Consider the following 11,854-nt stretch of genomic DNA (forward strand, 5'->3'; position numbering starts at 1 on the left):
ACACTGGATCTTTTTCTTTAATACAAGGTTGTTAAAATGTAGTGCAAGTTTCCAGAGCAGCTGGTGCGTTGCCATATCGCCGCAGCTAATTGTGTTTAGTACACGTCTGGTTTGTGAAAAATATGGGAGAATTGTTGGGGCCAAAGTAGTTACCCATGTTGCTGACTTGAATCTGGTGCCAAATAAACTGCAAAAACTGTGTGTGCGCTGGCTTCCTCATCATTTAATATGACTCATTACTGGTCAACTGTTTCTCTCCTCAGCGCCCTTTAGAGAAGCCAGATGGCCTGGACGTTTCTGACCAGAGTAAGGAGCACCCGCAACACCTGTGTGAGAAATGTAAAGTCCTGGGCTACTACTGCCGCCGTGTGCAATAATCATCTTTACTCAGAGTCAGAGAGCAACTCGTGTGTCCCAAGTCCTATCACTCATCCTCCATCACGGCTGTTAACCTCCTCCCTGCCCAATTCACACCAAGGTTTCCCTCATCCCTGCCCTGCACACAACATGGCGTCCTTTCCTCCTCACGTCTTCCCCTCTTTCTTTCCGAAGCCTCAAATATACAGTAGCTCTAATCTCCCCTTCTCTGTGATACTTTCCTTCACCACCACAGCCAATAAACCTTCTGTCCCTCTGCTCAAAAACCGTGGAACACAGATTGTAGTCGTTATGCCTTTTTTTCAATGACAGTATTGAAGTTTACTTCCAGGAATGAGAGGAACATGTTAACTGAGGATCAATCTCTATCTTTTGAAGTGCTCTTCATCAAAAGCAGAAACGTAACAAAATCAGTGACTTTTTTATGTCTCATGTATCAGAAACCACATAACCCCACTGATCCAACTCGATGTTTAACAACAGCTAATCATTGCATTGATGAAATAGCACCAGGCATGTATTTCATTGGTGTCACTGACAGTATTGGTCTCAATAGATTACCTCACCTTGGGGTTTGTTGGCTTTGTGTTTACAGAGATCTGCCTTTCATTTCCCTGCCAAGTGAAGTGTGTGCTAATGTGATGAACATTTAACCTGGGCCTCTCACGATGGTTTAATGTATAGGAGGCCTTTGATGTCTTGCCGTATTAGGGTCAACAGCACATCTTATTAACTGTGAATTAACTGAGGGATAATGTGCCATACATCCCTAGCTTACATTTGGCCTATTTATTTTCTTGTTGTCTAGTGTGCAATTTGAATTTTAACTGGGACATTAAGAAATGTTTTTTTGTATGTTTGTATATCACATTATTGTGTAACTGCTTCCACGTGTCTTTAGAAACTACTGTAGGTTCAGTTGCGTAGAGTCGCTCCTCGTGTAGATTTTGTGTGTTGCTAACAGATAAGGTTTCAGTCATCCTCCCTAGAGTATTTTTGTTGCCACAAAAATTCTCAATTATCTATAGTGTTAGATAGGTACAGATGTCAGATAGGTAAGTTTTGTTCACTTCAAATCACAGGACGGTCAACTGAGAAGGAGCTGTAGGAAAACAGCTGTAGTTTCAGTATCAATAATCTTGACATCCACACAGTTTCTTGCCAGTGTCGAATATTCAATTTTTTAAGGCAACCGAAAACATGAACTGCTTGCCCTGATGTAATTAAGCTTTATGAAACATGATTTTGGATTCCTTACTTTTCACATGTAAGGCCTGATTAGATTTTAACCACCAATTAGTAAAATACAAAGGAGATGTTTGTTTGAAAGATATTCTGAAAGACATTTAAGATCACATTTTAGTGCCAATTGATGCCTGGCAGCCTTAGTGGAGTCAGTGAAGCTAAATGGAAACTTTTCCAAGGGCTTGCACCCTTCAAAACTATGTCCAACAGCTGATTGCAGTGTAAAGAGTGTCCAGAGGGAGGTGAAGCTTTGGAGAACTGCAATGTTTTTCAGGTTGGTTGAGAGAAACAATAAGATTTAATATAGACGGGCTGATTTGTGATGGGGTGATGCTGAAGATTCAAGGATATATTGAATGTGTTGATGAATTAAGTTTACACTTATATTCATTTTTTTTTGGGGCCTATGATTATAAACCAATGTCTTTAAAGAAAGAGAAGTACAAATCCTGTCTACATAGATCACTGTGCAGACCTAAAGCACTACAGAAGAAATTAATGTAGTTTTGACTTACAGAGACCTGCCTTTCAAGGAACCTTGTTATAGGAATTGTGAACTATTTTATATGTACTGTATTTCTAGCCTTACAAAAGCTGGTTGACTATATTTTATACTGTAAAATACTGTATGTGCCTTAAAAAGATTTAAATCATTCTGAAGTATCAAGACTAAGAGGCCATTTGAAATTAGGAAAAGACATGTGGGGACAGGCTCAGAGTTGGAGCAGTATATGTGCATGTGGTAACTGTGGTGCATAAAAAGTTGAATGCAGGTTCAAGATGTGACAAGGGACAAGAAAATGACACAGTTCTTCTATTAGCAGTTAGAACTGGCATGGTGGGTGTTCGCTTCAACACAGTTTGCTGTGTTGGAGGCACGGGCTGAACCAGCATTTCCAGCTGGCAATAACAATCCTCCTGTGGTCTGTTGTCATGGAATATCAACAAAGATGTTATTTCTTAGTCGATTCTCACAACAGAATGGAGTCGCACATGAAACTGTGGACCTCACTCTTTGTTTTATCTATCTATTGTAGTTATGTTTATGCAAGGAACCATGGGTTTTGTCAAAAAATATACATGGTCAATTGCCTTAATGGGAGAGTTTGCAGTGGCTGATAATGGTACCTTACAGTTTTGGGAAATGATCATTTAGCTAGATTCCATCTCTAAAGTTAAAGGGGGCACTCCAGCAATTTAGTTCAGTAGTTCCACAAAGTTAAGAGGCTTCCAAGAAACACTTAAGAAAAGTCTAAAATCAGTGCAGCAGAGTCTAAGATATCCTTACTTAATGCTTGGATCCTACATGTTCCCATAATGCAACTCTACAGTATCTTTCCCGGCCTGGTAAATGCCCACATCTTTAAGACTCCGCACCTCCAGTTTGTAACGCAGGCTTTTTCTTAAAAAACGTGTGTCCGCGCCAAAGCGGATATGACCCCGATGACATCTCTATGACGTCATCAGGTTTCTCAGACTCCTCAAAACTCCTCGAGAGCCACAGAGGACGTTATACAACTGTTTTCACAGTCCGAGCAGTATTCCCTGTGACGAGTCAAGTGAAACTTCATGAGTAGAATTGTTGGAGTACCCCTTTAAAAGAAGGACTTGGCAGTTGTGCATATTATCACAAGCTAAAGACCTAATCTGAATGAAAGGTTCTCCTTTTGGCCCGCCACTGCTGGGAACAATCTAACTTCTTACTGTTAACATCGTCTTTCTTTTGCTTTGTGCGATGAGACTAAACTAACAGGATTTTACATCTGAACCTTATGGTCCACATGATACTATGTGGCTTTAGCGAAAGGAATAGATACCAATGATGCCTTATGAACTAACCTCATAAACAAGTGACAATGTTATGGTGATTCACAGAGTTCCGGCGAGATAGAAAATGAGAAATCCTGTTGAAGAGATTGATTCCGCCCAGAGACATGTTATGAGGAGGCCATTTTAAATGGCAAATCAAGAGCCAATGGAAGCAGCTGATACAATACATTTGAAAAAAAAAAAAAGAAATCACTGCTTTCAGACATAGTGTCTTGAATTACATATACTTGACTTTTCTAGTACCTTTTCAGTTCAAATTTGTTATTTTCTATGAATGAGATGTGTATTTTGGAACACTTAATAGATGTTGAAAATTTTAAAGCAATCTGCAAAAACTCAAGAGTTATTTCCCTGACAAAGATAGACTGTTTTATGTATATATTTGATGGCCATCATTTTCAAGGATAGTAGCTCTTTTGAAGTGTTATGCAATATTGAAGCTTTTTTTGTGTGAAGAAGGGCCTATTGCTGAGAAATAAACAAAGCTGGGAGTTTTTTGTTTTTATGTTTTACAATAATCTGAGGGGTTATCCTACAGAAATATTTATGGAAAGATTTTTTACAACACTTTTTGTATAGAATATGCAACAAAGTTACACTAAGAAGGAAATATTGATGTCTACATAGAATATTATTAAAAAAAAGCTGGTACATAATTAATACCCTTTCTCAATTATAAGCCATTGTATTTTTGTGTTTTGTTTTATGTGTTTGTTATCAGTGTTGAATAACCCACAATGTTATTCATTTGCTATTTGTAACTAATTATGAGCTGCCATTGACATCCATACAGTCGCATGTATTCATTTTGTAAACAGTAGCTACAGTATTATGAAGATATATTGTGTTAACATGCAGAAATCTTTTTTTCTTAAATAGTGACGGATACTCACCACTGTATAAGCACGTTAAACTGTGAGATGTAGTTTGCTTAAAGGAGCAATGACGAGAAACTATTATAAAATGTTAGTGTTATTAGTAGTTTAGGGAGTGTATACTTTTGTCAAGAAAGCGTGTGTGACAAAGAACTATTTTAGAGTTTGCATGTGCATGTGTTTGGTTTTGAATGAAATATTATTTTGTGCAATGTATACTTATTTAAATACTTTTACAGTAGTTTGCTTCAGTACATATTGTTTTTAACATTATCAGCAACTTCTGATTGTTATTAGCCGTGAAGTATTTCATTTACCGCTAGTGTAGCCTCTACAAATAATACATATTTACTGAATGTAATGTGTTAACACTTATGTGGTCAATTTGGAAAGTTATGTTTGTATTCTTTACTGTCTGTATCACTTGAGATGTTTGTAATGCAATATTGCAATAATGTAATATTTGAATTGGACAGAACACAGGCGTGAGGTCGGGAAGACAATGATTTTGGGAAACAAGGACAGTCATGGTTTAGAGAGTAGACCACAAGTCTGTTTTTCATGTCCATGAAACGGCATTCCAAAATGTGCCTTATTTGTTAGTTGGGAAAACATTTTAGCGCTATAGAGCTTTCGAGAGTTTGATGAATAAAAGTCATATTGAATTAGCACTGCTTGGATTATGTGGTGTCATTTGTCCGGGTCCTGTGCTGAATTGTTGTGACCAGTAACAGGGAGGTGTTCACTCTGGAGTTTTATTTCAGCCAAAAGCAACACATTTTGTTTTCTTAGAGCTCCTGTCCGTACAATATTCGTTACAGAGAGTAAATTTTTTCATCATCACTCTGTACTGTGTCCTTGAGTGCAAGCTTGAAACCTTACACAAGATTACAGGTTATGGTAAAAGTAGTTCTTAATGGATTATTTATGGTTGTTGCGTAACACAGAAGAGGTAGGGACTCGCAAAACTTTTTTTTTTCCCCCCACTTTCCGTGAAAGTGCTGAAAGATAACAGACAAATTGAGCTGACAGCACTCGATTTCAACACTTGGACAGGAAAACCAAAACACAAAAAAGGACACCAGCTGACATGGTTGCCGTGTGATAAATGCAGACATTTACAGCAGAAGAACCAGCTTGTACCAGTCGTAAAGATGTCATTGTTTTGCATTTGTATTAAGCATTGGCCACAGCACCACCGTCTTTCGAGCCAAGTTTCCATGCACAATGTTGGACGTGCATTCCAAATAACTAAAACTAAACCAGAGGGTGGGGACCCAAATTATATCAAGTTTGTTACAACATCTCTAGCTCAAACAGAGTGAGACCTGAAAAGTCTCTATAGCAACAATGTAATCTGAGAATTCAAACAAACGGTGGAAGGTCAGTGCGCATATGGTTTCATTTAGGGGAAAGAGCTGCTTTTTCACGTTGCTTCATTATTTACTTTCATAAAGTATTAGCTCGATAAGCAGCACCACCCAGTCTCTGGCTTTCAGACATGTCCTGGCCTTCTTTTCTCTCTCTCTCCTCAGTGCACTCTGTGCTTCAAATTAAGAGGCTGTTAAGGAAGAGCAGCCCACATACAAGCTAAAGACATTTTCAGGTTTCTTTATGGTTTCAGCAGATTAAATCATCTGTGTCCAATGAGGCTACAGCCCACAGGTCTATTATCTGTCTACTGCTTTCATGTGATATTTCAGCTCCACTGTGGATGGGTGTCACGTGATGTCACATCCTGCTCTGATGGACAGGAAGTCAGTCGTGCTGGAGAACCGGTGTGTCTAAAAAAAGCTGCAGGATCATTTCCAGGAAGCTTTAAAATCAGCAGGGTTGGTGGCACATGAGAGCAAACGTCTTGTACTGAGACAAAAGCTAGTAAAATCTGAAAATGGTCATTTATTTTGCAGTAAATGGAGAGTAGTCATACAATAACAACTTTCTGGGTCAAGTTAAAATTTAGAAAAGCAAGAGATCGGTAACAACCAAGAAAAACATGTATCAGTGTAAATCCCTGTCTTTCCATTATCAGCATTATTGATAAGCAAACACACAATATAAATAGCCTGAAATGCCTGAAATGAAAACTCTTTTAACATCATAATGAACAGCAGAAATATCAGCTTTTAGGGGATCACCTGTGACAGCTCCTCCTTGAAAGTATCATGGATACAGGAGGAACGATGGAGTAAATACCAAATGGCTGCATACTGAGCCATCCGTGATCTTTGGCGTTATTTGATCTCCCCACAGTCGGTGATGACGATTTTCTTGATAACACTGCCATCATGTAAACCAAAGGATTCCATCTTGGTGACCACGTCCATACCTTCCTTCACCTGCCCGAACGCCACGTGTCTACCATCAAGCCTGTCAAAAGAGAGACAAAAAGTGACATCGGCAAGTGATTAAAATGAGCGGCAGAGCTGAGATGACTGACTAAAGGGTTCTACACAGTACTTACCATTCCGTTTTAGTCGTACAAATGAAGAACTGGGAGCCATTGGTGTTTGGCCCCGAGTTTGCCATGGAAAGAATTCCTGCAGAGATCAAAAAGCCAACATGTAAATCAATTAAATGTGATAGTCAACAAGCTCTCGACCTCCTTTTACCCCTGATTCAATGACATTTAGGCCTGACTGTGGCAAAAAGGAAGCATGACACGAGTCAGCAACTGTGTTAGGGAAAGGCCTGTGTCACTTTTCTGAAATCTGACGCAAACTGCGATTATGTAACACCTTGAAATGAAGCACCACATAATCAGCATGTGGTTCAAGTTTATTGAAGAAAGGAGTTATTTTTGAGTAGTGTGTTGACTCACTAAAAAGTAGGTCATTCACCTGGGGATTGCAAAATCCATATAGCCAGTAGTTTTAGAGCTGCATGAGATTAGGCAGTGCCATCTAGTGGAGAAGTAGCTATATTAAAATACAGACAAAAATCTGTCAAATTATACTGTTTGGAAGCCAGCAAAGTAGCGTTTCAGCCATAAAATAAGAGCTGCCATTTGGAATTATTTTCCATATAAATTAATCCGGTCATTAGTTTTTGATTGTTTAGTCTTCAAAATGTCAGAAAAAGGTGAAAATGTTCAAAACCCCCAAATGTGATACAGGAACTAGAGAATACTTTTAAATGATTTTTCTTAAAAACATTTTTGCTTGATAAATGACACGTATAAATTGACAAGTATAAGTTTTCTGTCCATCTGTTATTCGATTAATTGACTAACTGTTTCAAAATTACACAAGGGCCTCCCAAACCCATACAAATAACAAATGTGGTTTTTGTTTTCTTACAGTCACCCACTTAAAACACGTTTATTGGCCCACAGAGCCACAAAGCTGCAAGCAGTAGCAAGTGCGCATCAGCGGTGGGTGATAGCTGAAGACCAGTTTGTTCTGTCCTCTAAACCAAGATCAAGTGGTCTAGTAACTGTGTAAGTGAAGCTGTGGAGATCTACCTGGACCGGTGTGTTTTAATTTGAAGTTCTCGTCTCCGAACGATTTCCCATATATAGACTTCCCTCCTGTGCCGTTGTGTTTAGTGAAATCTCCTCCCTGTCATAACAGAAAACATACCGTCTCAGCGGAGAACCCGGCCAACACTTGGCACCTCATGGACACTCTCTTCACTGTGACTCCTACCTGACACATGAACTCAGGTATGATCCTGTGAAACACACACCCCTTGTACCCGAAGCCATGTTCCCCTGTGCACAGGGCTCTGAAGTTTTCTGTTTGAATACACTTGTTTTTATTAGTACCAGCACAGGAGCTCTTTAGAATATGCACGTTTGATATTCAGCAGTTATGACTTGAAGATAAACGTGTACCTGCAGTCTTCGGCGCGACATCCGCCCTCAACTGCAAGACAACACAAATCACATTCAGCATCACGGATGAACGTTTACACGAAGCAATGCACTGCCCTTTCTCTGCACACACCCGACCACGGTGGGACGTGCCGCGGGTGGGAGCGAGGTCTTCGGGAGAGGCTAGCTAGCTACCTCGATGACTATTCTTCCGAGAGGCTCGCCGTCGGCCTCGATGTCCAGAAACACGACCGGGTTCTTCTGGGGACCGGAGGCAAACAGCCTGGCGGCGGCGATGCCCAGCGAGCTGTATCTTATGCGGCTTTTTATTTGCATCATGGCTGCACAGCTGACGGGGTAAGGAGAACCCGCAGGCCATGGGAGGTGCTGGTGTTTACGTATGACGTCGTCTTCTTCTTCTTCGTCGTCTTCTTCTTCCTCTTCTTCTTCTTCGTGGTTTTTTACGGCAGTCGGCACCCAAGCTGTTGCGTTACCGCCACCCTCGGTTTTTACATTCACCCCCTGTGTCCATTCATCTAAAGGCCGTCTTCCCAGTCCGCTCGCTCTTAAAGAAAAAGAACAAAAAACTAAACTAAATAGCCACTTCCTCCCTTAAACACCGTCTTCTGACATTATCCTCTACCCTAAGTATGGTTTTCCGCAGCTGCGTCACCGTTCCTCGTCTCTCGTGTGTAAATTCCCTGCGTGTTATACCGTGCGTCGCTGCGACCGATCCACCCCTAATGTCGCCGATGTGGTCTACGACCATACAATTCAGCCGTTAACACATCCGAACAAGCTGATGGGCTTTACCTCAACATCAAAACAAACAAACAAAACCCCACTGCGACCGCTGTCTCTTTATTCGCCTCTGCTTTCCCGTATTTCGTGGGGCCAAAGGGGCTCTTTCCTTTTCCCGAATCCGCTTTACTATGCAGCCACCGTACCTCTGTTTGTCACACGGTCCGCTAACTCACAGATGTGCACCGTCAAGGCGGCAGGTCTGTCGTTTCCAGACCTGCTGCCCAGTTCTTTCCTGGGTTTCCTTACTGGAACAATCCTCCCCTCATCCCACACTTTGTTGCACGGCCTCAATCATTTCTCCAAAACTTTTTGCACTTGGGTGTTGTAACATTGCTATGAGATGTTTCATCTTTATCGGGTGCGGTGTCTCCCGTTTTACCCACTGCCCCTCTTAATAATCCCGTGTATTACGAGGGGCACTGAGCACCTTGCCCACCGTGCATATCACCTTTTCCACTTAAGAGCCTCCATGTTTTCAGACTTTGTTCTCTCTGCCTCCGCTTTGCGTTCCGAGGTCATACCGACGTATGCTGTGTTTGGGTGAAACACGCAGCGACACCTGGAGGGAGGTTTAGGAAACGCTTCCTAGGCGTCCCTGATCACGTTTCATCGAACTTTAGAACTGCGTGACGTGATCACGGCTACACCGTCTCCACGGCAACGCTCTGTGCACTCCATTCACCGAGGAAGACCAGGAGATGTGGCTGAAAGCCCTGAGTCAACCCTCGTATGAGTTCTGGGAGAATTTTTTCCTCGGATCAGCATCGCACCTTTAAGCCCAGCTTTAACTATTTTAAATCAGTGGGAGCTATGAAGAGGAAAAAAAATTCCGACTGATTCAAGAAAAACTGATTTAGCTGCTGAACTAATATTTTTGACATTTTTTCTTATTTATCCTTTGTCTTTGAATAATTTTTTTGAATAATCCTGAGTAATATTTTACTTGTGCCAAATTATTAATGTAATTCCGCAATATAAATGAAAAGAACTTAGATTGGATGAAGATGATGCAGTTAATCAGCTATTTATTTAGATTTCCTCTCAAGTTCTATAGAAATGCGAGGCCATTGGAGGACTGATAACCTTTGCCAAATTTGCAATGCTCCGCTCTGTCAGTCATATTTACATTTCAAGGAGCATTGAAAAGGAATTTTTCCATTCTGATGTCATTTGCATTTGTGCAAAACTGCTAATTTATTATTTTTTGGCAAACTTGAAATGTATTAGTTTATTTTAAGTACTTACTGTTCTTTATTTATTCATTCATTTATTTATTTATTTCGCATGTCACTTTTGGGCCTTGGCAGTACAGCTAAACCTTTAAATACATTTGACCAAAAGGGCTGTGTTCAACCTTGCTGCTTTCATGTATGTTCAGGTACAGGGTAGGTTATGTTTAGTTTGATGTTTTTACAACTTTATAATTCCCCTGTAAGGTGGTCATACTATATATATATATATATATAACACTACAGGAAGAGCATGATGAAAATAACAAATCTGCTCAGAATTGTCAAAAGTCCAATCTAGTTTAAATTTTGTCTTCACAGACATACAACAATTGTACTGATGATTTGACAAACAGCGATGCCTTTGAAACTGCACATGCATGATTCTCTTTACTTTTTCTACACCATGAGAGGTGTATAGTGATAATGTGAGTATCAGTATTTTCAGGTGATGCGCCCAACTACTAACTTGACCTTTGCCTTGTATACATACTTTTAATCGAGAGGGAACTTTATCATCACATCATTAGTACTGTAATCTCAGGTATATTGAAGTAATTCAGCTAAAGAATACAGTATGTAAGCTTACATTTAGTTTGACTGGAAAACGAAGCCCCTTGGATCAGTCACAAAATTGCTCAGTGTCATTTTTACAGCTCCAATCCAGTGATGGGACTAATTAATTAAAAAGCTGCTGATTATTTGCCACAGTAAATGAATCAGTCTACTCTCTTTCATTGTTAATTTCAGCTCACTCGTATAAAAGATAACTTGTTGCTTTTTTACATTTAACATTTAGCTCTTTTACTAATAAATAATGAATTAATTAATGAACTATGTAATGAACTAATTATTAAAGTGGTGAAATGTTTTTAACAGCAGACGTTTTGACCCCTCATCGTAAAAAACGCACAGGTGATACCAATAACGATAAAGGCAGTACCAGGGCCCTGAAATTCAGCCATTTATTTTATTATTGACATCTGTGCTTTTCTTACTGTGATGTGATGATCAAAATGTCTTCAGTGAAAAAAGGCCTATTGGTTATTCTGTGCTATTCCAGCCTGCAAAAACACACACTTAACATGTGTGATGATTTTTAAATTACTTTATTTATAAATTATATTTATTCTATGTCTATAAAGCTGAATATATAATAAATTATGTAAATGTATGTCAAAAGACAGGAGGCCATTAATTGTGTTTCATCTGAATACATATTTATTAGATAAATATTAGGATGTCACGTCATCTAACTACATACAGATTTGCAAGACTAAAAATCACAATGTTTTTCTGACCAGTTTAGAATATGAAATGATTGTACATAGAATGTACAAAACGAAAGAGACAACTGCCACCTGTTGTGCCAATCACTTCAGATTGTACCTTATAATATTTTGCCAAATTGCATAAAAATTATAAATTTGACAAAATTTTTTATAAACTGTAAATTTGGAAACAACCCTTACGAGCCAATCAAAGCTCAGTGTCTCCAAGTCCCAATTATACCTCAAAAGGTTTTAATAATTTTGTAGCACCTTTATAAAGTACACAGGTAATAGAGAAATACACAGAAGTTTAATATTACACAAAGGAAAAATGTCTTTTTTTCTTGGAAACCCCACGTGGGGGGGCACGTAAAGTATCTTACATAAATGAACAGGCGTGGTTAGAGA

At 39.5% G+C, this 11,854-nt stretch overlaps 2 protein-coding genes across 2 annotated transcripts in view; one reads left to right on the forward strand and one right to left on the reverse strand.

The window, feature by feature from the left end:
- The window catches only part of zcchc24 (zinc finger, CCHC domain containing 24), a 34,531-nt gene extending 29,554 nt beyond the window's left edge, over positions 1-4,977 (forward strand). The window contains exon 4 of the mRNA XM_040140084.1: positions 264-4,977. Coding sequence (XP_039996018.1) covers positions 264-377 — 114 coding nt within the window. The 3' untranslated portion in view covers positions 378-4,977. The remainder of the gene's footprint in view (positions 1-263) is intronic.
- A 1,230-nt stretch (positions 4,978-6,207) lies between these two features.
- On the reverse strand, positions 6,208-9,517 carry ppifa (peptidylprolyl isomerase Fa). Its single transcript, XM_040140083.1, has 7 exons — positions 9,395-9,517; positions 8,338-8,707; positions 8,164-8,194; positions 7,976-8,064; positions 7,792-7,888; positions 6,793-6,868; positions 6,208-6,698 (listed from the first exon to the last, which is right to left on the reverse strand). The coding sequence occupies exons 1-7, from the start codon at positions 9,463-9,465 to the stop codon at positions 6,563-6,565; spliced, it is 870 nt and encodes a 289-aa protein (XP_039996017.1). The 5' UTR covers positions 9,466-9,517; the 3' UTR covers positions 6,208-6,562.
- Positions 9,518-11,854: the final 2,337 nt, after the last annotated feature.

This window comes from Xiphias gladius, chromosome 11 (genome assembly GCF_016859285.1).
Source record: "Xiphias gladius isolate SHS-SW01 ecotype Sanya breed wild chromosome 11, ASM1685928v1, whole genome shotgun sequence".
Lineage (NCBI taxonomy): Eukaryota > Metazoa > Chordata > Actinopteri > Istiophoriformes > Xiphiidae > Xiphias > Xiphias gladius.